Source organism: Sparassis crispa (assembly GCF_003851025.1).
Source record: "Sparassis crispa DNA, contig_000005F, whole genome shotgun sequence".
Taxonomy (NCBI): Eukaryota; Fungi; Basidiomycota; class Agaricomycetes; order Polyporales; family Sparassidaceae; genus Sparassis; species Sparassis crispa.
The window spans coordinates 1,791,065-1,816,480 of NW_020939752.1; the positions used below are offsets into that span (position 1 = coordinate 1,791,065).

General features: G+C 51.6%; 9 protein-coding genes across 9 annotated transcripts; 1 reads left to right on the forward strand and 8 right to left on the reverse strand.

Annotated features, from left to right (window-relative positions):
• Positions 1 to 967: 967 nt before the first annotated feature.
• On the reverse strand, positions 968 to 3,661 carry SCP_0605960 (predicted protein; the record flags this gene model as incomplete). Its single annotated transcript, XM_027759729.1, has 5 exons — positions 968 to 1,792; positions 1,844 to 2,025; positions 2,085 to 2,267; positions 2,321 to 3,350; positions 3,404 to 3,661. 5 exons carry the CDS (start codon positions 3,659 to 3,661, stop codon positions 968 to 970), a joined length of 2,478 nt encoding a protein of 825 aa, XP_027615530.1.
• A 459-nt stretch (positions 3,662 to 4,120) lies between these two features.
• SCP_0605970 (hypothetical protein) lies at positions 4,121 to 6,802 on the reverse strand (the record flags this gene model as incomplete). The annotated part of the gene is made up of 5 exons (XM_027759730.1): positions 4,121 to 4,942; positions 5,002 to 5,189; positions 5,250 to 5,426; positions 5,484 to 6,489; positions 6,542 to 6,802. The coding sequence occupies 5 exons, from the start codon at positions 6,800 to 6,802 to the stop codon at positions 4,121 to 4,123; spliced, it is 2,454 nt and encodes an 817-aa protein (XP_027615531.1).
• A 457-nt stretch (positions 6,803 to 7,259) lies between these two features.
• On the reverse strand, positions 7,260 to 9,971 carry SCP_0605980 (predicted protein; the record flags this gene model as incomplete). The annotated part of the gene is made up of 5 exons (XM_027759731.1): positions 7,260 to 8,099; positions 8,151 to 8,335; positions 8,395 to 8,577; positions 8,631 to 9,660; positions 9,714 to 9,971. The coding sequence occupies 5 exons, from the start codon at positions 9,969 to 9,971 to the stop codon at positions 7,260 to 7,262; spliced, it is 2,496 nt and encodes an 831-aa protein (XP_027615532.1).
• A 672-nt stretch (positions 9,972 to 10,643) lies between these two features.
• Positions 10,644 to 13,403, reverse strand: SCP_0605990 (predicted protein; the record flags this gene model as incomplete). Its single annotated transcript, XM_027759732.1, has 5 exons — positions 10,644 to 11,444; positions 11,501 to 11,682; positions 11,743 to 11,925; positions 11,977 to 13,027; positions 13,077 to 13,403. 5 exons carry the CDS (start codon positions 13,401 to 13,403, stop codon positions 10,644 to 10,646), a joined length of 2,544 nt encoding a protein of 847 aa, XP_027615533.1.
• A 1,677-nt stretch (positions 13,404 to 15,080) lies between these two features.
• Positions 15,081 to 17,058, forward strand: SCP_0606000 (hypothetical protein; the record flags this gene model as incomplete). The annotated part of the gene is made up of 8 exons (XM_027759733.1): positions 15,081 to 15,463; positions 15,514 to 15,559; positions 15,859 to 15,918; positions 15,978 to 16,235; positions 16,295 to 16,389; positions 16,553 to 16,729; positions 16,789 to 16,958; positions 17,021 to 17,058. 8 exons carry the CDS (start codon positions 15,081 to 15,083, stop codon positions 17,056 to 17,058), a joined length of 1,227 nt encoding a protein of 408 aa, XP_027615534.1.
• A 1,238-nt stretch (positions 17,059 to 18,296) lies between these two features.
• SCP_0606010 (Probable inactive dehydrogenase) lies at positions 18,297 to 19,728 on the reverse strand (the record flags this gene model as incomplete). Its single annotated transcript, XM_027759734.1, has 6 exons — positions 18,297 to 18,422; positions 18,474 to 18,608; positions 18,667 to 18,806; positions 18,854 to 19,117; positions 19,171 to 19,345; positions 19,459 to 19,728. The coding sequence occupies 6 exons, from the start codon at positions 19,726 to 19,728 to the stop codon at positions 18,297 to 18,299; spliced, it is 1,110 nt and encodes a 369-aa protein (XP_027615535.1).
• Positions 19,729 to 21,301: 1,573 nt separating this feature from the next.
• SCP_0606020 (hypothetical protein) lies at positions 21,302 to 21,457 on the reverse strand (the record flags this gene model as incomplete). Its single annotated transcript, XM_027759735.1, has 1 exon — positions 21,302 to 21,457. The coding sequence occupies one exon, from the start codon at positions 21,455 to 21,457 to the stop codon at positions 21,302 to 21,304; it is 156 nt and encodes a 51-aa protein (XP_027615536.1).
• Positions 21,458 to 21,671: 214 nt separating this feature from the next.
• Positions 21,672 to 22,749, reverse strand: SCP_0606030 (Probable inactive dehydrogenase; the record flags this gene model as incomplete). Its single annotated transcript, XM_027759736.1, has 4 exons — positions 21,672 to 21,790; positions 21,847 to 22,110; positions 22,164 to 22,338; positions 22,480 to 22,749. 4 exons carry the CDS (start codon positions 22,747 to 22,749, stop codon positions 21,672 to 21,674), a joined length of 828 nt encoding a protein of 275 aa, XP_027615537.1.
• A 464-nt stretch (positions 22,750 to 23,213) lies between these two features.
• SCP_0606040 (Probable inactive dehydrogenase) lies at positions 23,214 to 24,666 on the reverse strand (the record flags this gene model as incomplete). Its single annotated transcript, XM_027759737.1, has 6 exons — positions 23,214 to 23,339; positions 23,393 to 23,527; positions 23,587 to 23,726; positions 23,782 to 24,045; positions 24,100 to 24,274; positions 24,397 to 24,666. The coding sequence occupies 6 exons, from the start codon at positions 24,664 to 24,666 to the stop codon at positions 23,214 to 23,216; spliced, it is 1,110 nt and encodes a 369-aa protein (XP_027615538.1).
• Between the last annotated feature and the right edge of the window lie 750 nt (positions 24,667 to 25,416).

Genomic DNA, 25,416 nt, shown 5'->3' on the forward strand with positions numbered 1-25,416 from the left:
CTGCTGAAGGCGGGCTGCCCTATCCTAATCATCCTCCGTGCTGTCAATCTCGGGCCTCCCACTCCTGAGCCCCAATGCAGAACGAGACTGAACAACGCAGACAAGTGAGTGTTAGATTGGACTACGATGACAATCATGACACGCACGGCTACAGCAACCGACATCGTGATGATGTAGGGCTGGGAAACATTTGAGAAAGGGCAGGTGACCGCAATGTGGATCAGGAACGAAAGATGGACAACCAACTCTTCGAAAAATTCAGCGAGGAACACCCCAGAACAGCAGATAACGTGAGTGAAGGTGTGAAAAGTAGCTGGAAGGTACTGTCAAGCGGGAGCAATTGACACGGGAGTGTCGCTCGAGCAGACATGCCTCGATCGAAAGAGGATCGTTACGGGTAACGCGATATTAAGGGGAAATGCCAGAGACATGAACGGTCTATGACGTGGTGGGCTTCGTCGGTGTAATCGTCAATCCAGATGTTCCCGTACGTACGGCATGAGTGCTCGGGAAGGTTGGGAATATACATTGTTGACAAGAATTGTGGTAGTGAATACTTGGAGAGCCAGATAGCGTATTTCGAGAGCCAGTTCGATGGGAGTCGGTGAAGTCACAATATAATGAGGCTCTGCTCTCCTTCGATACGGACGCAAGGGAGCTTCATCTCATACTCAACGACGCGGTCACGCGCAGCCCGGCGCCACCTCGAAAGGACCAAACAACACGGTACCACAGTAATCACCAAAATGCACCTTTTATGTAGGATTGACTATATAAGCATAGGATACTACCCGAACAGAAGACAAAGCAATCAGAAATGAGAATGTAAGTTATTGAATATGATGTAGAGATTGCTGGAAACTCGTAGATAGTGGAGCAGTCTTCTGATGCAGCATAGAGAGCGCGAGAAAGTACCGCGACTGAGACGCGCGGAAAACAACGAAACGACGTGGTCGGACGCAAATTTTCATTTCTTCGACCGGCGAACCTTCCGACCTTGCTGCGCGAGCCTCGCATTGTCGACCTTCGCTGGACGAGGCCTCAAATGCCGAAGGCTCCATCGAGGCGGCAGATCTGAGCCACCCACTACGACGCCCTGTCCTTCGACCTGTCTCCGCTTCGTCATCGAGCGTGTAATAGGTCCTGTGTAATGTCCGCGAGACACTGCAGGCACTCGGGAGTTGGTCGTCCTTTCCGAGTCCAGAGCAACGGCATCGTCAGCCACCTTTCTCTTTCGTGAAGGTAATGCCACAGGCGTAGGATGCGCAGTCTCGGCGTTCGATGAGGTGGATGAGAGCGTGGAGGACGGCGACCGGCGCCAGGTGGTGCCGCGGGGATATAGCTTTCGTGAAAATCTGTCGTCGTTCGACAGCTCGTGCGTGCTAAGGAAATCCTTCCAGAATTTCCCAAACATTTCAGGATTTTTCCAGACCATCGCTGATTCCACGTCCTGCAGATGTGGAAAAACATGCGATGAATTGAATTTGATGACGGCATCCAACCATTCCCGAAACGCCGGGTTCGAGAAGTGAACCTTGCCAGTGAAATTCTGACTATATTGATTGCTGAGTTTCCCATCGCCGCCCTTGAGAATGCCTTCCTGGTTAATCCAGGTGTCATCAAAGAGTTCGAACAGGTAAGTGACCACTGTGTTTGGCGATAGATTGTGCCCTAACCATAGAAGGTTGGAATATAGTACCACCCAAAGCATGGATTCCATGTCGTCTTGGAATGAATGAGAGATAGACTCGCCCGACCTCAGGAGGCGTATCGACATGAATTGGATGGTGCCCTATCATGAATGAGTCTCCGCACGATTGACGCACGTCAAAATCAAACTCACCGTCCTTGAATGGTCGCAAGCCTCTCCTTCTGTAACCAAACAGGAAGATTCCCAATCAATCAGATAACCGCGCCTGATGTTCTCACCCGAGTCGGGATCCTTGGAGAGGATAATGTTACCTACACTTATGTCACGGTGTAGCCTTCTTTTCCCCGGCTCTGCATGAAAGGCGGCCACCATGGCTTTCAACGTACGTCAGAGAATGTGCGATATTCCACAGAGAAGACGTGGCATTACCCACCTTCATACGCATCGTATGCAGCATGAAGGAGCTCCTTCGTCCCTCTGATTCGCTGCAAGGGATATCCCGCCGTGCCCAAAACAAGTCGATAGTGCACGAGGGGAGGCGGCAATTTGTGATTTTCCCCACCTGTGCACACCCAAACAGCGTGCCTAAACAGATCCGTCTGCGTATACTGCAAGACTACGAGGGGCTTGTCAGTCGATCAAGTCGAGAAAACAACCCTGAAAGCAAACCTGTCGTTTCGTCGCGCTTGTATGTGAGAGCGCTCTCACCATCATCCCTTCCGCTTGAAACCGGCAGCTGGTCCCAGACATCACCATGATGGACTAACCGGGGTATATTTGGCACACCAGTGGAATGGAGGTCCGCCAGAATGTTGCCCTCTTTCATATCTTCGATATTATGTCGCCATGTGTCCTTCAAGAACACTACTTCCCCTTTCGGACTGTCGGCGGTGACAGCCCAGAATCCCCTTGTTCCCTTACCCGTCCACGACACAGGCGAAACCACTGGGCGAGATACGAGTAATCGATGTGCCACACAGTCAGGGGAACCTTCGTCAACGACATTGATCGCCACTACGGCACCTGGCTGGTAGTGCTCGTCCATGGCGGCGACCAACTCTTCATCATTCGGATCCAGCTGGAACTTGACGTGACGTTTGATGGAATCTCTGAAGAGTTCCTCCTCCCCTGTGGTTGCAAGTTCGACGGAAACGTCATACCCGCGCTGCGAATTCGAAGCGTGGGCGTACCGCCAGAGAAACTCGCAGAGATGCTCCGGTTGGGCGCGGACGTCGAAAGATTCAGAGGCGATGACCCCGCATCGATCCCACCTTAGGAATCGAGCACGAGATCCAGCCAGTGAAATCGAGAAATAAAAGGTACGGTGTTGACGGGAACACGCTTCGGTGGCGCATGCAACATTCCTGCCGAATGCTTCTTCAGCCTCCTTATGAGCACGGTGGTCACCGGGGATCTGAAAAAAGGCGTGTTCGGAACGGTCATCTTCAGGACCTGGATCTGTAAATGGGTCCAAGCCGGGGTGTCGCTGTACGTCGATGTACAAATCAGCGCAACCAAGAGGACCAGCTGAGGTGAAGTGAGAATCGTTAAGGTCCTGTGAATAACAACAGACGTGGGCGTTCATCGAGCCTATATCCCCAAGCTCTGCGCCAGACGTGGCCATCCCTTTGAACGTGAATCCAGGACAGCGACGCTGAGATTTTCTGCTCCTCGTTCTGATGCCATTAATTGCTGCGATCTGTGACTTCATTAGCATTTAGAACTCCAGTACGCAAAACGAAACCAACCCACCAATGGGTTATAGATCTGCTGTTCCGTTCCCGCCTCTGCCGGCACCTTGTTGAAAGCATTGACGGGACGCGGCATGTTCGACATATCCGTCTCTGGTAGAAACTCTAGGAACTCTTCGACAGGCATTGGTCCAAGGATGAATCCTTGGGCTGAGTCTGCGTATTGGCGGTAGCGTCTTCTGATGTCGTAGTGGTCGAAATCCTCCTGCTGCCACACATTGTACTTCAGGTCCTTTTTTGCTAGGGGTGTGGCCACCATGACATTCCTATGCGGAATTGGACGTGGTGAAGCAGAAATTATCAAAACCAAGAGAGAATAATTGAAGATACCGAAGTCGGAGCACAGTGAATCTAGCGTAGCTCGAGTCCTGGCGCCGCACCGTGACTGGGAGAGATGGGCTTGAAGCGCTCATTCAATTGGCGCTCAACTGACGCGGTCACGGGTGTACTAGATGATGGGCAACTCGCAAGATTCAAACCTAACCGTAAACAACGTACTGATACTATAGAAAGTGAATTGAGAAGCGCTAAATGGTCACACTCCCGCACTTGCGTTGAAACGGAGGACGAGTGATAATTGACCAAAAATCGGAATTTAGGTTATATGATTTACAGATTGCTGGAAACTCGTAGATAGAAGAGCACAATCTTGAGTAAGAGAAAGTACCGCGACGCAGAAGTACGGAAAACAATGCAACGACTGCAAGAATATAAATACTCATTTCTTCGACCTGCGAACCTTGGGACCCTGTCGCGCAAGGCTGGTTTTGTCAATCTTCTTTGGACGAGGCCTCAGGCGTCGAGGGCTCCATAGATCTTGTATCGGCAGATCCGAGCCACCTGCTACGGCACCCTGTCCTTGGCCTTCGATCTGCCTCCGCTTCGCCATCGAGCGCGTGATGGGTCCTCTGTAACCTTCGCGAGGCACTGCAGGTACCCGGGAGCTGGTCATCTTCTCCGCGTCCGCACCAACGGGCTCTTCCACCGCCTTTCTCTTCCGTGAAGGTAATGCCGCAGGTGCAGGATGCGTGACCTGGGAGGTGGATGACGATGATGAAGGTGGTTTGTAGGGGTGGTCGTCAGGTCGTATTAACTCTCGCCAGACTCTGTCGTGGTCGGAAATCTCATGGACCCTGAGGAAGTCCCGCCAAAACGCATTAAACATCGCGGGATCCTTCCAGACCTCCGCAAAAGCCGCACCCCAGACGTGGGGAAACATATTGGATGAGTTAAATTTCATGACTTCGTCGAGCCATAGTTGAATCGTCGGATTACGAAAATAGATATCGCTCGTGTACCCCCGGTCAAACTGAATGCGGAGCTTGGCATCGCTAGCCATAACGTAGCCATCGTCATGGACAGTGCATCGGTCAAAAATGTTGACCATCGTCTTGGCCAAATCTCCCAGCGGCAAATTGTGATCTAACCATCGCAAACTGCAGTACAGTACAACCCAGAGAATCGACTCCATGTCGTCCTGGATCGTGTGCGCCACTTTCTTGTGGCTCAGAATGCGTTGCGACATAAATTGCAAGGTGCCCTACCGACGCTCATTAGCAAGCGTTTCTGGCGGTGATTTTAGATCTGGATAAATCTCACCGCTTTCGTGTGATCACAAGCCTCACCCTCCTCTGTCACCAAACACGACAGCCCCCAATCAATCAGATAGCCATACCTCTTCGTATTCGTTCCTTTTGGATCCCTAAAGAGGATGATGTTGCCTATACTGACGTCACGGTGCAACCTACGTTTCGTGACGTCCTCCAGGTTGAAAGCTCCCAGAATGGCTTCGGACATGGAGAAGAACGTGAGGGGTTGCATAGCGTGAAGCCGATCATTATGCATACCTTGGTACGCGTCGAACGTCCCCTGAAGAAGCTCTTGCGTCCCTTCGAAGCGCTGCAGCCCATAACCAACGGTGCCCAACACTAACCGGTAATGTACGAGCGGAGGCTGCGGAATTTGTTCAAGCTTGCAAACCCAGTGCGCTTGCTGAAAGCGATCGGTCAGCGTGCGCTGCAGAGCTGTATGTTGGTCGTCAGCGTATCACGAAAAGAGGTCAGCGATGTGCGAAAGCTCACATAGCTCTTCAACGTCGCCGTCCTCCGCGTCTTCGTCCATCCTATTCGCGATGGGCAACCGCTCTAGGACATCTCCGTGAGAGATTAACCGCGGAATGTTCGACACTCCAGCACCCTGCAAATCCGCCAATATAGCACCCTCTTTCTGTTGTTGCCCATTGTATCGCCACGTGTCCTTCAAGAACACTACCTCACTTCTTGGGCCATCGGCAGTGACCGCCCAGTAACCCCTCGTTCCCCGGCCTGTCAGTGACACGGGTGACACCACCGGCCGAGAGATGAGTAGTCGGCGCGCCACTTGCCCTGGAGAGCCCTCGTCGACCATGTTGACCGCAACAACGACGCCAGGCTGGTAGTGCTCCTCCATCGCAGCCACCAAGTCTTCCTCGTCGAGATCCAGCTGAAGTTTGACGTGGCGTTTGATGGACTCTCTGAAGAGTTCCTCCTCTTCTCGAGTCGCAGGTTCAACGGACACATCGTAGCCGCGCTGCGATTTTGAAGCGTGGGCATATCGCCACAGGAACTCGCAAAGTGGCCCGGGCTGAGCACGAATGTCGAATGATTCTGAAACGATGGCTCCGCAGCGGTCCCACCGTATGAGGCGAGCACGAGACCCGGCCAACGAAATCGAAAAGTAAAAAGCGCGGTGTTGACGGGCACACACTTCGGTGGCGCACGCGACATTCCTGCCGAGCGCTTCTTCTGCGTGTTTGCGAGTACGGTCGTCGCCGACGTTTATAACAAATTCATGTGAGCGACGATCGTTTTCAGGAGTTGGGTCGGTGAAGGGATCCAAGCTGGGATATCGCTGTACGTCGATGTACAAATCAGCGCCGCCAAGAGGGTCTGAGTGAGAGTCGTTAAGGTCCTGTGAATAACAACAGACATGGGCGTTCATCGATCCTATCTCTCCAAGCTCCGCACCAGACGTGGCCGTGTCTTTGAATGTGAATCCAGGACAGCGACGTTGAGATTTTCGGCTCCTCGTTCCATTAATTGCTGCAATCTATGACTTCATCAGCATTTAAAACTCCAGTATGCAAAAGAAACCGACCCACCAACGGTTTATAAATCTGCTGTTCCGTTCTCGCCTCTGCCGGCACCTCGTTGAAAGCGTTGATGGGACGCGGCATGTTAGACATATCCGTCTCTGGCAGAAACTCTAGGAACTCGTCGAGAGGCATCGGTCCAAGAATAAATCTTCGGGCTGAGCTTGCAAATCGGCGGTAACGCCCTTTGACGTCGCTGTGGTCGAAGTCCTCGGGCTTTTGCCACACTTCGTAGTCCGGGTCGTTCTTAGCGAGCGGTGTGGCCACCATGATTTTCTAGCGGAGTGGGATGTGGTGAAAGAGAGGGTATGAAAACCAAGATGGAATACTTGATACGTCGCCGAAGTCGGAGCACGGTACTATAAAGTACAGTGGAAACGGAAGGGGCTTCAATGAAGCGCTCGCTCAATTGGCGCTCAAGACGCGGTCACGCGCAGATGGCGCCAACTCGAAAACGACCACAAACAAGTGAGTACGTTGAGCAGTAGTCAACAAAATGCACATTTTATGTAGAATTGACTATATAGGCGGAGGAAAATACTCGTTGAAATGGAAAAGAATAGAAGATAAGGTGGTCAGGAATTTAAGTTATTGAATATATATGATGTTCAGATTGCGGGGAACTCGCAGATGGTGGAGCAGTCTTTTGATGCAGCATAGAGCACGAGAAAGTACCTCAACTCAGACGCGCGGAAAACAACGAAACGACGTGGTCGGACGCAAATTTTCATTTCTTCGACCGGCGAACCTTCCGACCTTGCTGCGCGAGCCTCGCATTGTCGACCTTCGCTGGACGAGGCCTCAAACGCCGAGGGCTCCATTGAGGCTGTATCGGCAGATCCGAGCCACCCACTACGACGCCCTGTCCTTGGCCTTCGACCTGTCTCCGCTTCGCCATCGAGCGTGTAATAGGTCCTGTGTAATTTCCTCGAGGCACTGCAGGCACTCGGGAGTTGGTCGTCCTTTCCGAGTCCACAGCGACCGCATCGTCAGCAGCCTTTCTCTTTCGTGAAGGTAATGACACAGATGTAGGATGCACGGTCTCGGCCTTCGATGAGGTGGATGAGAGCGTGGAGGACGGCGATCGGCGCCAGGTGGTGCCGCGGGGATATAGCTTTCGTGGAAACCGATCGGCGTTGGATAGCTCGTGAGTGCTAAGGAAATCCTTCCAAAATTTCCCGAACATTTCAGGATTTTTCCAGACCACCGCTGATTCCACGTCCTGTGGATGTTGAAAAACATGCGATGAATTGAATTTGATGACGGCATCCAACCATTCCCGAAACGCCGGGTTCGAGAAGTGAACCTTGCCAGTGAAATCCTGACTATATTGATTGCTGAGTTTGCCAACGCCACCCTTGAGAATGCCTTCCTGGTTAATCCAGGTGTCATCAAAGAGTTCGAACAGGTAAGTGACCACTGTGTTTGGCGATAGATTGTGCCCTAACCATAGAAGGCTGGAATATAGTACCACCCAAAGCATGGATTCCATGTCGTCTTGGAACGAATGAGAGATAGACTCGGAGCGTGAGCTTAGAAGGCGCAGCGACATGAATTGGATGGTGCCCTATCATGAATGAGTCTTCGTATGATTGACGCACGTCAAAATCAAACTCACCGTCCTTGAATGGTCGCAAGCCTCTCCTTCTTCTGTTACCAAACAAGAAGATTCCCAATCGATCAGATAACCGCGCCTGATGTTCTCGCCCGAGTGGGGGTCCTTGGAGAGGATAATGTTACCTACACTTATGTCACGGTGTAGCCTTCTTTTCCCCGGCTCTGCATGAAAGGCGGCCACCATGGCTTTCAACGTACGTAAGAGAATGAGCGATATTCCGCAGACAAGACGCGGCGTTACGCACCTTCATACGCATCGTATGCAGCATGAAGGAGCTCCTTCGTCCCTCTGATTCGTTGCAATGGATATCCCGCCGTGCCCAAAACAAGTCGATAGTGCACGAGGGGAGGCGGCAGTTTGTGATTTTCCCCACCTGTGCACACCCAAACAGCGTGTCTAAACAGATCCGTCTGCGTATACTGTAAGACTACGTGGGGCTTGTCAGTCGATCAAGTCGAGAAAACAAGGCTGAAATCAAACCTGTCGTTTCGTCGCGCTTGTATGTGAGAGCGCTCTCACCGTCGCCCCTTCCGCTTGAAACCGGCAGCTGGTCCCAGACATCACCATGATGGACTAACCGGGGTATATTTGGCACACCAGTGGAATGGAGGTCCGCCAGAATGTTGCCCTCCTTCATATCTTCAACATTATTTCGCCATGTGTCCTTCAGGAACACTACTTCCCCTCTCGGACTGTCGGCGGTGACAGCCCAGAATCCCCTTGTTCCCTTACCCGTCCACGACACAGGCGAAACCACTGGGCGAGATACGAGTAATCGATGTGCCACACAGTCAGGGGAACCTTCGTCAACGACATTGATCGCCACTACGGCACCTGGCTGGTAGTGCTCGTCCATGGCGGCGACCAACTCTTCATCATTCGGATCCAGCTGGAACTTGACGTGACGTTTGATGGAATCTCTGAAGAGTTCCTCCTCCCCTGTGGTTGCAAGTTCGACGGAAACGTCATACCCGCGCTGCGAATTCGAAGCGTGGGCGTACCGCCAGAGAAACTCGCAGAGATGCTCCGGTTGGGCGCGGACGTCGAAAGATTCAGAGGCGATGACCCCGCATCGATCCCACCTTAGGAATCGAGCACGAGATCCAGCCAGTGAAATCGAGAAATAAAAGGTACGGTGTTGACGGGAACACGCTTCGGTGGCGCATGCAACATTCCTGCCGAATGCTTCTTCAGCCTCCTTATGAGCACGGTGGTCACCGGGGATCTGAAAAAAGGCGTGTTCGGAACGGTCATCTTCAGGACCTGGATCTGTAAATGGGTCCAAGCCGGGGTGTCGCTGTACGTCGATGTACAAGTCAGCGCAACCAAGAGGGCCAGCCGAGGTCAAGTGAGAGTCGCTAATGTCCTGTGAATAACAACAGACGTGGGCGTTCATCGATCCTATATCCCCAAGCTCCACAGCAGGCGTGGCCGTGTCTTTGAACGTGAATCCAGGACAGCGACGCTGAGATTTTCTGCTCCTCGTTCTGGTGCCATTAATTGCTGCAATCTGTGACTTCATTAGCATTCAGAACTCCAGTACACAAAACGAAACCAACCCACCAATGGGTTATAGATCTGCTGTTCCGTTCTCGCCTCTGCCGGCACCTTGTTGAAAGCATTGACGGGACGCGGCATGTTCGACATATCCGTCTCTGGTAGAAACTCTAGGAACTCTTCGACAGGCATTGGTCCAAGGATGAATCCTTGGGCTGAGTCTGCGTATTGGCGGTAGCGTCTTCTGATGTCGTAGTGGTCGAAATCCTTCTGCTGCCACACATTGTACTTCGGGTCGTTTTTTGCTAGGGGTGTGGAAAACATGATGTTCTCTGCAAGATAAAAGGTAGAAATGGGGGACGCGTAGAAGCCGGTGACGTTGTTGGAGGTCGCTGAAGTGGTGTATGTCGTAACAGTACTTGATTGTTTGGAAGTGGCGACTGCTCAACCGCGCCACGATCACGTGGATAGCCGCGAGCCGCTCGGGAATTCACTACAAACGTCGCGTACGTCCGACACACCAGCCTACATATGCTCCTCCTACCCTCACACTACCCCCTCACCTTTACCATCTCCTACCTTCTCTATAATCCATCATTCTTTTCCTTTTACTATCCTACTCTCTCCCGTCCCTTATCGTACCACTCTACGCAATTACTTTAATGCTTTAGCTTACTCACCGTGGCTGACGAGGTGCTTATTACGTACCTGAGCTACCTGTTAGCGTAGTCAGTCAATCATACACGTTTCCACGTTTTCACTGGCAGTGTGTAGTACTAGCAACATAAGCAATCTAATCTCAAGTGCTTGATTTGCAAGATGGGAAGGAAATCCAGATAGATTGGTTACTTATAACAACACCAGTACTACGAGGGAACAGAAATCGAGCAACAACACAGAAAATTGCAGTCTTGCTGCGAAGGAATGGTATTCCCGAAGTAGTACTCTTTGCGCGCGATCAGTGGTAACCTCCTCTGTCCTTACACCGATTTGACGCTACCTGTCTGCACGTCGCTGTCGTGAGTTGCCAGCCTTTTCGCTTGCTCCGGCTCGTGCCATAGGTCCGCGAGATGCAGGAAAAGAGCTGCCCTTTGCGCTCTGCGACTTGGCACACCTGGATTGTTCTTCAGCCCTTTCTTTTGCTCGCGTCATAGGTCCGCATGTTCTTGAGACACAGCTGCGTTTCGAACCTTGCAGCTCAGCGCCGACGGGGTCATCTTCAGCCTTTCGCTTCGTTCCAGGAGTGATTAGACTTGTAAGTGCGACATTCCTAAAAAGCGCGGTCATTGTTCTAGTGGCGGGGAGTGGCGGGGCGTTGAGTTGACCATTGCGAGGAACTTGATTAGGAGGTAGTGATCGATGAACCCTGTCGTTTTCAGCCAAGTCGTTGTTCACCATGAAGTCCTTCCAGAATTTATCAAACGCTTTAGGATCCTCCCAGACCATCGCCGACTCCACGCTGTGCAGCTGGGGAAAGGAGTAGGATGAATTGAACATTATGACAGTGTCCAGCCATTTTTGGATTGTCCGATTCGAAAAGCGAATTGGGCCGGTGATCTCTTGATCGCGTTGATTGTAGAACTTGCCAGCGCCACCGCTGATGCCCCCATCTTCGCCAGTCCAATGATGGTCGAAAAGCTTCTCCAAGGTAAGGAGCACACTACATGGTGACCGATCATGCCCTAGCCATAGGAGGCTGCAGTAGAGTATGACCCAGAGTATCGACTCCATGTCATCTTGAATCGTATGAGCCACACCAGATTTTAGCGTCCGTTGTGAGATAAATTGAAGGGTGCCCTAAGGACGCTCCTGAGTAGGTGCTCAGATAATCAACATGCATCACGTTAACTCACCGTTCTTCTGTAATCGCGAGGCCCGCCTTTATTGTTCACCAGACAGGATAGTTCCCAATGTATGAGGTACCCCTGCCTAGTCTGACCCGTCGAATCCTTGGCGAGGATAATACTGCCCATACTTACGTCACGATGAAGTCTGCGCTTTGTTTCGTCGTCCATATAGTAGGCACCTATCACAGCTTAATTCATGCAGAAGCGATTAAGGAATACTGAACGACGGAAGAGGCAAGGCGACATACCTTGATATGCGTCGTATGTCCCACTAAGGAGCTCCTTCGTCCCCCGAAATTTATGCAGTCCGTAGCCCACGGTACCTAATACTAACCGATAATGTACCTGAGGATATATGCGAAACTTGGCTTGTCCATTCTTGCACGCCCACTTTGCGGTTTCGAATCTGGGAGTCAGAGTGTGTTGAAAACCTGCAAGGACCGAGTCAGACTACGATTTGAGACGAAAGTTTGAGAACAAACCTGTCTGTTCACCTCGTTCGTCATCCATGTCCATGCTATTCGAGTCGGGGCACTCCGGAACGTCTCCGTGATGGACCAATTGTGGAATGTGTGGTACTCCACCGCCTAGCAGGTCTGCCAAGACATCTCCCTCTTTCAGCAGGCCATCCCCAGTATATCGCCACGTATCTTTCAAGTACAAAACTTTGCCACAGTCTCCATCCGCGGCCACCGCCCAGTACTCGCGAGTAGCACGACTGGCCAGGGAGAGAGGCCAAACTATAGGCCGAGATACGAGCACTCGATGCTTGTTTGAATTCTCGTCGAACGTGGTGATTGCAGCCACGGTGCCGGGCTGAAAATGCTCCTCCACTCCGGCGGCCAGTTTCTTTTCCGCAGCTTTTTTCTCCTTGCCAACCAGTTGGCCTATATCCTCGAGGTCCAGCTGTAATTGAACATGGCCCGTGATGCACTTCTCAAACAATGCTTCCTCCTCTTCGGTCGCATGTTCGACGGTACAGTCGTATCCGCGTTCCGCTCCTGACGCATGCGCATATCGCCACAAGAACTCACAGAGTGCCTGTGGTTTCTTGTGCAAATCAAACGATTCCGATACCATTATGCCCCCACGGTCCCACCGGATGAGACGAGTTAATGTCCCGGATAATGACACCGAAAAGTACGACGTGCGGAACTGGCGCGCAAACGCGTCAACTGCGTATGCGATGTTCTGTCCGAGATCGTGCTTGGCCCGATCGAGCTTTCTTTCACTAGCAATGTTCAGCACGAACTTGTGTGCAGCGGGATCGCTGTTGGGTGGCGGATCTGTAAAATAATCCTGTTCCGGCCGTCCCTTCACCTCGATATACAAATCCGCGAAACTAAGATCGCCGATGGGCTCGTGCGTCGTCTTGTTAGTCTCAACCGAGTCGACGATTTCCGTGGAATAACAAACCACATCAGGCTTCACCGACCCAGGTTTTCCGTGATTGGTACCTCGTGACGAGGTATCCAGGAAAACAAAACCAGGACAGCGTTTCCGGCCGTTCCGTTCCGCATTGAGTGCCGCAATCTGGAACTTCACTCAGCGGTGCCATTCTATCGGAATGAAGTCAACATACCAGAGGTGTATAGATATCCTTCTCCTTTTCTGCCCGTTCTGGAACATCACTGAATGCGTTCCTAGCATTCGGCCGTTTCGTGGGTGCCTCTGGCAAGAAATCCAAAAAGTCCTCTACAGGCATGGGGCCTAAAATATAACGCTCTGCTTCCTCGGAATATCGTTCGTATCTGTCATTGGCAAGCTTTGACCCGAAACCCCATTGCTGAGCGCCACTTTCATTCCGAGTGGTGGGTGTGGCCGCCACGACTACCTTCCGCGATGGATGATGAGGCGTAATAGGTTCGGGGAGAAATTCCTGGGAACTGGGTGGGGAGGGAGTCGCCATCTCTTGATTGCTTGGTGTTGGTTGACCGCGAGATGGTGGATGTAAAGGAGTGACTAGTGAACCAGCAGTGGCAAAGTCAGTGGCGACGAACGAGCTCGGTCACATGCCAGTAAATTAGCCGAGCTATGCGCCACAACCGCATTGTCTCTTTGCGTAATCACGCAACAACTGAAAAGAATGCTTCACATCAGCACGGTGAGATAATAAGATGAATTACCGGCGCATGCAGTCCATAAGATTTCTTAGCTGAACAACGTACGATATAGTGGCCTGAAAATCGAGATGCGCAGAGAAAATTTACTGGTGATCCACGTCCCCGGGACGCCTTCAAACCTGGTCATACTCAGATGACAAACACAAGAGAGCAGAATTGCGTTCCCCGGTCATTCAATGGAAAGAGCTGTATCCGAAAATTGAGTGCGCGGGAAGCAAGATCAGAACACAGCTACCTAGTTGTGTGATTTTGTCGATATCGCGGGAAAAGAGCGAACAGAAAGCTAGAGGGCGAGCAATGAATCGAATGCGTCATTTCGTTCGTAGAAATGACGAACGGATAACCGTAGTCGCTGAAAACGTGCACCAAGGAGGACGCCGAGCACATCGAGTTTGAGATGATACAACACCATGCTATCATAGTACCTGGCTTCTGGAGTCTGCGACTTTTCTGCCGACTGAACTGGCACTTCTGCTGGCAGCATCCGTGGTATACACACGGTGCGAGTCGTGTGGGAGTCACGCGTAGTAAAAGACAATCCACTCACGCGCATCGGATGGCCTAGCCTGCGTCTTTTGAAGCCAAACCAATGATCCCTCATCATGACTATGGTCAACCTGTGACGCAGATATGTATGTATACATTGTACAATATGGAGAGAGACGGGCGTTAAAGCTATCGCCCTCTGAATCAAACAACTGCAAACAGATAGATACTCACCGCGACAAGGAACCTCCGGAATATTTTCACAGGCCTGTCGACATTGAATACGCATCAGCATCTTTTCTTAAAATGCCCACTGGGCAAAGCATGAAAGCGTTGGCATCGTAGCACTGAGCTGCTTCTGATGGCACGCCAGACACCGCCGGAAATTCGAATAGGCCGGCGCGTCTCTCTAGTCAAGACAGGCTTTTTTTGCAGTCCTAAACAATGGAATCTGTCATTTATTAAGCTCACTGGTGAAAGGAACGGAAACGATGATTCCTACAAACTCTTGCATCAGACAGCCTGTCTGATGTTTGACTCAACGGTGTGTGCGCGAAGTGCGTAATTTAATTTCCTTCCATTTACCGCTCAGCCGCTCAGATGAGGTATAACAGCGGCCCAACAAGTTGCTGCTGCTTCTCGAGCTCGAACATGACAGGAGTGCTCCTGATATTCACTGGCCGCGTGTTTGATCGTTCTGTGTAGTCAAAGTTACTACTATCCTCGATTACTCGCCATATTGGATGGGCGCTTGAGCTCCGTGCCAGTGTTACTTAAGCCACTGGTTCTCTATCCCAAGGCCTCCATCGCCATTCTTCTGTCTGTCGTGCCTCCAGCTTTTTTCCAATGTCCTCGAATGGTCTGAGTCTTCCAGCTTTGGACGGCAGCACACCAGTTCTCCCCGACTTTGTTGATTTCATGCGGAACATAACCCCGACCGTCCATGTTTGTCTTTACTAATCCAGGCCCCTCCTTGTATGACTTCTCTTCGCATTGCCCATGTTATCCGTCCATTCCGCTCCGGCTCCGAAGGCACTGTTGTCGCTATCCTGGTAAACTGCGATACCTTTCTATATCACGCTCTGACCGTCGGCCTTATTCGTGCCAGCCTTGTTCCTTTCCCCGTGTCTCCCCACGATTTCCCGCACGCCATTGCCAACATGCTCCAGCAGACGGATTTGTCATCGCGTCATAACGCAGCCTGCATTCCCGATCTCATCGATGCGACCCGTGCCATCCTCGACCTATCCTATGCTCTTGAGCTTACCCATCTTCCTGCACTCTCCGACACATTTGCTCCATTTGCCTCCCCGGACCACCCGCTCCGTGCGCCTTCCCCGTATCCACCAGTGCCCCATCGGTGCGTACCCTCAGACGTTGTCTTCTATCTCCACTCCTCAGGTTCCACAGGCTTCCCAAAGCATGTACCGCACACCAGTATTTTGGGCCTCTACTGGTGCTGCACTTCTGCGCTCGTCGAATCGCGCCAACGCGACATCCGTTGGGCAGCCATGACTCCTTCCCCATTCCATGCGATGTGTATAATCATGCAGCTCTATGCTCCCCTCGTCTCCGGCCAGCCGTCCACACTCTTCCTATCCCGCGCACACGAGTTCGGCATCCCTGCCACTCCTACTCCACAGAACACAATTGACGCTGCTCGCAGGTCTCACGCAATTGTCATCACCACCACACCGACCTTGCTCGAGGAATTTCTTCTAGTAGCCTGTCGCTCACTTTCGCTTCTGTTTCCAGCACTGGGCACATAATGAGGAAGATATTAAGTTCTTTGCAATTGCCTCTCTGCACGCTTTGGTGCGTTCCCGTTCTTACGCTTTTAGCTGATCTACTCCATCTAAATTCTACCTTGCCAGACGTTCGCCGGGGGACTTCTCTCCCTCGTCAATGGCAACAAAATCTTTTCCTCAAGCATCCGTCTCTATGCTTTTTACTGTGCCACCAAATTTGGTGCAGTCACAGCCACCTTCGACGTCGACGATGACGTTCCGTCCGAAACCAATTTGAAGGCTACAGGGAAAAGCCGCTCCGACTGGCGGTGGATGCAGTTCAACGGACAGTGCAGCGTGCGCTGGGTTTCGCGGGCTGATGGTACTCATGAACTTCACTTCCTGGTGCGGAGCCCATCTCTCTGTCTCGTCCGACATGGCAGCACTTATGACAAATTATATAGACATGCGTAACGGTAACGCACCAGCCAAGCGCCGAAAACTTTCCCGGCGGCGAGAAAGGATACTCGACGAGCGATCTGTGGGAACAACATCCCACGTAAGCTGTGGTGCATGCAAGTCCACAGCAGTTCATGTAGATCGGGTTACACTGATACCCATGTCATAGCGTCGGACGTGCTGATGATGTCATCGTGCTCTGCACACCGGCCTGTCCCAATGCATGTCTTGTTTGCTCATCAGTGCCCTTATCCCGTCTCTAGGAGCCAATCTCATTCCGATTCCGCAAGAAAGTCACATCGGCGCACATTCGCTGGTTTCTGGGCTATCATGTTCGGTCGGGGGCGTGCGCACCCAGGGGTGCTCATCGAGCTGCGCCATGCTGCCGCCATTCAACTGGATGACGCGAGCGCATTCACAACGTTCGTGAAGAGAATCTGGCACGTAGCATACCTTCCCCTCCCCAACTATCGCACGGAGCTGACCGAGTTTTTTTCAGGCCGCAAGTGGAGGAGGCGAACGCTCTAGCGCCTATGTACGGTTCTGTCAGCGCGATCGCGAAAGAGATGGTACTCCTCGGGACTCCGCTCGCCCATTTCTGCGTGCTGCGAAGGGTACCGTGCTCCGTAATGCAACACTGGCATTGTACGAGTAATATATTGATAAGCTGTGTGTATTGCTGTCTTCGTTCATTTCGCGCCGTATTAAGCTGACTCCTATGGGTTGTACAGGTGTGGATGACAGCGTGTGCATCAAGCTATACGGTTAGAGCGTTCGTCGGGTCTCATGTGCCTAGGATGATGCTGATGGAAATCAGTGTCCTTGGGAATGTTAGTGATACTTTAGTGTGTACTAGTTTAGTCGGTAATTGAGATATTGTGCAATTTCACATCAATTTTGGTACGGGAGCGCTCACAAAACACCATCACGTGTACATGGCACGGGCGTCGAGGCTATCGGCCTCTGAATCTAACAACCGCAAACAATGTCTCACTGTGATTGGGTCTGATTGGGCGAACCTTCGTTTCCCAGTCACTGATCCGCCACACACTCTCCGCCGCACAAACTAACGCGTCTCGCATTTTTCAAAAGCTGATAAACGTGGTTTTCGTCATTTCTCCATCTCGGAAGAACGGGACTGTAGTGGTTACACCACTGGCAGCGAACAAGAAGACCGCAGATCAGGAAGACTCTCACCACCGGGACGCCAACCTGCCCTATGTCCGATATGTTCCCGTTGTCAAAAATGTTTTTTTCTTGGACCTAGGCATGTGCAAGAGTTTCTGGATTTTCTGCTGGAGACGGATTTGACTTGAATGACGTGTGCTGCATGCACGTTCAAGGCGATTCCAAACAAGGCTCAGAACGAGAGCGAAATCTACGAACTCTCGATATGTCTACTTCCTCACACAAAATGTCGCTGACTGATAAGAGTTACAGACGGGGGGAAACAGACGATATTCTCTGTGCCCTGGGCACATGGCTACGGGTGGCCTAAATCACGAAGGAATGGAGCCGCTGGATCCTGATATCTGTTGCTACAGTATGCTCAGGAAGCGGTCGGGTTGGTGAAGACCACCGCGACGACAGCGGGCTTCTCAGAATTAATCATCAACGTGGCCCAGAATGCGAGTCTAGACTCTGTCTCACATCCTGGAGAGGATGCCGATCGCTCCTCGCACAACTTCATTAACATTGATGACGAGCTCTATCGCAAACGGGCCGAACGCGCTTTGGAGAGGGACGTTACGTGTGCGGTAGAGGCCTTTGCTCGTTAGCATCGCAAGTCCTACTTCTTAGTATCGTTGTCTGGGTTAAGAGCGAGACTGATCCGGCGGGACCGCGCCGGTGGGATCGTCACGGAATCATTCGATCTGCATGAACATCTTCATTAAAATTTGTCGCAACAATAGGCTCTAACTACTGTTGCAAACAGGGTAAATCACAAGCGAGCTCTCTGTCCTATCGGTAAGTGCATTCCTCTAGATCAAGTCTACATGGCTCTATCTACAATGCAGCCGCGTGCGCGAACGGATAGTCAATGTACCCTTTCGGGTCCTCGGGAGTGTAGAAAGTGTCGCGATCATACTTCGCAAATGGTATGTTCTTGCGTAGATGCAGAGGAAGGTCAGGCTGCTCGCTTACATCAGCACAATTCACTAGAGCACAGCAGCATTTACACACGTTCGAAATGTAGGCTCTGCCAAAGGCGATGAGGTCGCCCTTCTTGTCTGCCGCATCCAGCGCGCTCTCGCGGGTATACCCACCGGCGCTAATGACTGGCCGGGGCGCCCATATCTTGCGGAAGTAGTCATTCGTCTGCGGATGGTGCTCGGTCTTTGATTGAGGGCTACACAAGGGACAAAAATCTACGCACCTCTCCATCCCTCACAATCCGATCCGTGGTACCCGAAACCCACGGCTCCACAAAGTGGATGTACGCGAGGTCTGGGTACAGCTCTGCGATCCGCGAGATGACATACGTAAATGTCGGTACGGGATCCTCCATACGCATATCTACTCATGCATCGGCCTAATGCAGACAAGTCGAGTGTGGAGCATACCTTGAAACTGGCCCCACGGACTAAAGCGGACGCCCGTCTTCTGTGCCCCAATCTTGGCGGTGACTGCAGCCAGAATCTCTAAGAAGAACCTGGCGCGATTCTCGATCGATCCGCCGTACTTGTCCCTGCGATTGTTCGAGACATCCTGCAAGAACTGATCGAGAAGATACCCATTCGCGCCATGAACCTCAACACCGTCGAAGCCGGCACCATGGACCGCATTAGAAGCAGCGGTTGTATACAACTGTACGTATTCCTTGATTTCTGTGAATTCTCCGTATCAGCAGGATTTCTAAGATTGGGATAACTAAGCATACCGTCCTCCGTCAACGGACGCGGGGCTTTCGGTTTTCCTGTCAGCTGGATGTCCGACGCGGAGACATACGGAAAGGACGGGTCTTCCTTCTCCAGCTCTTCGAAGTCTGCAGCTCGCCCTAGAGCCCAAAGCTGGAGGTAGATATACGAGCCCTTCGCGTGGACAGCATCTGTTATCTACAAGGAAGTCAGTCTATTCCTTTCCACGTCCATAACTACAGATTGTATGTATGTCCTGAACAACGGTACTCCCCCGACGCGCGTATTCCGACGAAATCAAGAACACTCACCCGCTTCCAAGCCGCGATCTGGGCGTCGTTCCATATGCCCGGCACATGAGCGAATCCGCCAGCGTTCGCTGAGATGATTGTTCCCTCCGCAATGAGCAATGTCCCGGTGACACTTGCGCGCTGCGAGTAGTACTCTACTGCGAGATCACCATGTACATGGGCCGCGTTGGCGCGGAAGCGCGTGAGCGGCGCGAGAACAACGCGGTGCGCCAGTGTCATATCGCCGACTTTAATTGGCTGGAACAGCTTGGGCGCGGACTCGGAGGACATGGCGGACGATACTGAAAATTACCACTAAGCCTAAGATGTTTCAGATGAGGAATAGAGAGACGAGTAACCTGCTGAGAGGTCGGAGTCGCAGACTACTTATGCCTGGCGGGAAGGTATTTTGTAAGCCTAAGTATGGCGCGACCGAAGGAAAAAATGTTCCACAACACCTTTGTCATCTTCTTCGAGTTTTCACGCATGGGTGTGTGCGATTGGTAATCGCGTCCGATGTGCGTTAAACACCATTGACACACTGCAGACCATATGATGCAAGCTCAGCCGCCAGCAAAGATCTGAAAAAGTGTCCCGCCTCTTCCCATTTCAGATCCAAAGTACAGAGTCAGGACGAGGGAAGCGCCCCCTCCCCGCAGCAAAGATCTTGCTTGTGACTTGCCACCACACAGTTTCAAACTTGAGCGAAGCTGAATCGGGATTTGTCGTGCATAGCCTCCGGAAGGAGCCGGGGAGTCCAAATGCGCGAGCATGCATGCAGAGCGATCCCATTATATAGCACAGGACACATAACCCCTTTTTTCCCGAGGAAATAACTTGGAAAAATGTGTGGAAATCAATAAAGTTATACTGCGGGAAAAACATGAGGAAAAAATGTGTAAAAGAACAAAGCATTTCCGCAGTTTTTCCACTGGAAATAAGTTGGTCGCCAAATATGGTAGTTTTGTCCGGGTTTTGGCATGTCCTGGCATGTCCAGTTGCCTGATATGGTAGGCAACTTATTTCCAAGGGAAAAACCGTGAGAATGTTTTGTTCTTTTCTCACTTTTTTCTCGAGGTTTTTCCTCTGAAAATATATTATTGATTTCCATGCTTTTTGCCAGGTTATTTCCAATGGATAAAAGTGGTAATGCTTCCTGTGTAGGCGTGCAGTGCTTCATGTTATAGGATCACAACATGTTAGCATAACCGGTTGTTCGGCGCTCAGCATGCGCGGGGGGTAATTATGTAAATTGGTGAAAAAAGTCTGTCCCAACCGGTGTGAAGGAAGATGCTACAAAAATTCCCTTTTAGGAAGGTGACATCATTAATGTGGCGGAAGAGAACGAATACGCAGGCTACCTGCGATAATCATTCGTGCCTCTTCTCCATATCTCGCTGTACGTTACCAAAGATCTTCCCCGCAAGCCGTATAGCGACGACGTGGACATGGAGAGCACATGAACTTGAGACACACTCCCTCTGGATCAATCGCGTCGCGGTCACTGAAATGTAATTTGTCAAATATTTACCCCATCTCCAATCTCATTGAGCGGACAGCACCATAAGAGTATGCTAAAGAAATTTCGAATTCATTTGTCACTCAAGACATGCTTTCTAGTATGCCCGTGTTATAGTAGCCTACACGGTACTTCTACATATCTGAAAAATCTCCCAGCCTGAGACCAAAAGTGGAAAAATGAGTAAGGAAAGGTCAAGTGTCTCAAGGGGTGGTAATGTCTCAAAGACCGTGTAATAATGTATAATATATGGTCGTATGTTGTATTACCCGTGTTGTGCACGGCCATATAGGTATCCAGTATGCTTGAAGCCCCAGCAGATACATCCTGCAAGACTACAAGGCTCTACAGCGTCGCAGTGTCCGCGAACGGGTAGTCAATGTACCCCTTCGGGTCCTCGGGAGTGTAGAAAGTGCTGTAATCGTACTTCGTGAGTGGTATGTTCTTGCGCAGACGCAGAGGAAGGTCAGGCTGCTCGCATTCATCAGCACAAGTAATCATAAAGCACAGCGGCATTTACACACGTTTGGAATGTAGGCTCTACCGAACGCGATGAGGCCGCCCTTCTATGGGCTGTCGCCAGCGCGGTCTCGCGCGTATACTCGCCGGCACTGATGACTGGCCGGGGTGCCCAGATCTTGCGGAAGTAGTCATTTGTCTGCGCGGACGATGTTCAATCCTTGGACGATGGCTACATGAAGTGGTACGCACCTCGCTATTCCTCACAATTAATGAAACAGGTTCGACAGTGGACATACGCAATGTCTGGAAACAGCTCAGCGATCTGTGACACTACATACTTGAACGTCGGTACGGGATCCTGCATACGCATGTCTGTTCCCCTCTGTCAGTGTGATATCGACGCGTATGAGTTGGTGACTGCACCATACCTTGAAACTGGCCCCACGGACTAAAGCGGACGCCCGTCTTCTGTGCCCCAATCTTGGCGGTGACTGCAGTCAAAATCTCTAAGAAGAACCTGGCGCGATTCTCGATCGATCCGCCGTACTTGTCCTTGCGATTGTTCGAGACATCCTGCAAGAACTGATCGAGAAGATACCCGTTCGCGCCATGAACCTCAACGCCGTCGAAGCCGGCACCATGGACCGCATTAGAAGCAGCGGTTGTATACAACTGTACGTATTCCTTGATTTCTGTGAATTCTCCGTATCAGCAGGATTTCTAAGATTGGGATAACTAAGCATACCGTCCTCCGTCAACGGACGCGGGGCTTTCGGTTTTCCTGTCAGCTGGATATCCGACGCGGAGACATATGGAAAGGACGGGTCTTCCTTCTCTAGCTCTTCGGGTTTTGCAGCCCGCCCTAGAGCCCAAAGCTGAAGGTAGATATACGAGCCCTTGGCGTGGACAGCATCTGTTACCTAAGATGGCTATTAGTGAGTCCCTTGCCACTCGCAGTGATCAAGTGATTGAAGCGGGGCGAGGGACTATATACCCCGACCAAGCACCTATGCAACAGCGCTTCGCTATGCACGCATTCGGATGAAATAGCGCATACTCACCCGCTTCCAAGCCGCGATCTGGGCATCGCTCCATATGCCCGGCACATGTGCGTATCCGCCGGCCTTCGCTGAGATGAATGTTGCCCCTGTAATGAGTAATGACCCAGCGACGCTCGCGCGCTGCGAGTAGTACTCTACTGCGAGATCACCGTGTACATGAGCGACGTTAGCACGGTAGCGCGTGAGAGGCGCGAGCACGACGCGATGCGCTAGTGTCATGTCGCCTACTTTAATCGGCTGGAAGAGCTTGGGCACGGATTCGGAGGACATGAAGGACGACAGCAAAAATCGTCACTGAATTTGGGTTTCAGACGGGAGAGAGAAAAGCAACCTGCTGGGAGTCGGAATCGGAGAATATTTATGCTAATTGCAAGCGCTCACGGTGCTCACCAGGTCCAATGGTGTCCGTACGATATGAGAAGTGGTTCACATCTTTGTCATCGTCCTCATGCTTGCACGGTTGACAACCTCTGCGGAATGAGTCAAGAGTCGATAGTGTAGAGACTAGGGACTTGGCGGGGCTCAGCGGCTCCGTTCTACTCGGAGATCTCCAGACAGATCTTCGCGTGATGAAGTGAAAAACCTCTTGCCGACCAATTGCTGGTCGCATTTCTGCCAACGATTTACCACCAAGACGGCACAAACTCTGAGAAACTCGATCAGCATTGTTACAAAAACATAAAAGATACGCGGATTATTTGTTCTATCGGCAAGTACGTTCCGGTAGATCAGGTCTACAACCCCGCAGTATCCGCGAACGGGTAGTCAATGTACCCCTTCGGGTTCTCGGGAGTGTAGAAGGTGTCGCGATCATACTTCGCGACTGGTAGGTTCATGCGCAGACGCAGAGGAAGGTCAGGCTGCTCGCATTCATCAGCACAGGTGATCATAAAGCACAGCGGTGTTGACACACGTTTGAAATGTAGGCTCTGCCGAAAGCGATGAGGTCGCCCGTCTCATCGGCTGCCGCGAGAGCGGTCTCGCGGGTATACCCGCCAGCGCTGATGATTGGTCGGGGTGCCCAGACCTTGCGGAAGTAGTCGTTCGTCTATGCGGATGATGTTCATTCTTTGCTTGAGAGTCCAAGAGGCCCAAAATCATACGCACCTCCCCATCCTTCACAGACCGATCCAAGTTACCCGAAACCCGAGGCTCGGTAAAGTGGATATACGCAAAGTCTGGAAGCATCTCAGCGATCTTGGACACGACATACTTGAACGTTGGTACGGGGTCCTCCATACGCATGTCTGCTCCCCTCCATCAGCGTGATAGGCGACGCACACATTGACGGTTGTATCATACCTTGGAACTCGCCCCATGGACTAAGACGGATGGCCGTTTTCTGCGCGCCAATCTTGGCGCTGATTGCACCGAGAAGCTCGAGCAAGAACCTCGCGCGATTCTCGATCGACCCGCCGTACTTGTCTGTTCGCTTATTGGACACGTCCTGCAAGAACTGATCGGGTAGATACCCGTTCGCGCCGTGAATCTCAATGCCGTCGAATCCTGCCCCATGGACCGCATTAGAAGCAGCGGTCGCATACATCTGTATGTATTCCTTGATTTCTATGAATCTCCAGTATCAGCGAGACTTCCGAGGCCTGGCATAACTATACATACCCTCCTCCGTCAGGGGACGCGGGGCTTTCGGTTTTCCTGTCAGCTGGATGTCCGATGCGGAGACATACGGAAATGACGGATCTTCCTTCTCTAACACCTGGAGGTCCGTCGCTCGCCCCAGAGCCCAAAGTTGGATGTAGATGTACGAGCCCCTCGCGTGGACAGCATCTGTAATCTACATGGAGGTCAGTCTATTCCTTTCCACGCGCCTAACTAGACACCGTATGTCCCGAACAAATGCACTTTTGCGCAGTGCGTACGCGATGCTCCTGTTTCGACGAAATCGAGTACACTGACCTTCTTCCAAGCAGCGATTTGGGCTTCGTTCCATATGCCCGGGACATGTGCGAATCCGCCTGCCTTTGCTGAGATGAAAGCTGCTTCTGCAATGAGCAGTGTCCCAACGATGCTCGCGCGCTGCGCATAGTATTCCACTGCGAGATCGCCGTGTACATGGGCTGCATTGGCGCGATAGCGCGTGAGCGGCGCAAGCACGACGCGATGCGCCAGTGTCATGTCGCCCACTTTGATCGGCTGGAACAGTTTGGGCGCGGACTCGGAGGACATGGCGGGCGAGTGTGGAGATTAGCACTGAACTTGAAACGTTTCAGACGAGATAAGCTGCTGAGAGGCGAATTCCACACAACATTTATGCTAGTTGGTCACCGTGGCAGGCCGGGAAGGTTATCTGTAAGCCTAGATATAGCACATCTTTGTCATCGACCTGGAGCTTGCCCATGGTGTGAACGGTTGGTAATCGTATTCGAAGGAGACCTGTGTGGGAACGTACAAACCATATGATGGAAGCTTAGGATAAACGTTAGCGATGTTGATTGGCGATATAGAGCATAAACAGTTTCAAAAGTGACAAAGATGTGGCAAGCCGCGATGGAATATAACGCGAAGTTCTGGCATGTGCCACTTTCGAGTGTGACTGGTAAAGCGATGTAATTCCGCAGAACATGCAGAAGAACGTGGGAGATGCCCAGTTCTCAGTTCACTGTACCGGTAAGTAACACGATCAGAATATGTTGGAGGATTCGAAGCCACGTAGATGGCTCACCTAACGAGTGCTGGATGATTATCAACTTATCAACGAAGATCTAGGGTGGTCAGAGGACCAGAATTCGACGGATGACAGTGCTGATATATGATAGTGGATGTCGTAGTGTCTTTGTACATACTTACTGACATGAACGAGAGTAATCAGCTGGAGAAGCAGACGGTTGAGTACCACATTGGAAGGGCCCCATTGGCCATCCGAGCAGGGGGCTGACAAAGGTGTAACCATGACTAAGGAGCAGCGGAAACTAGACT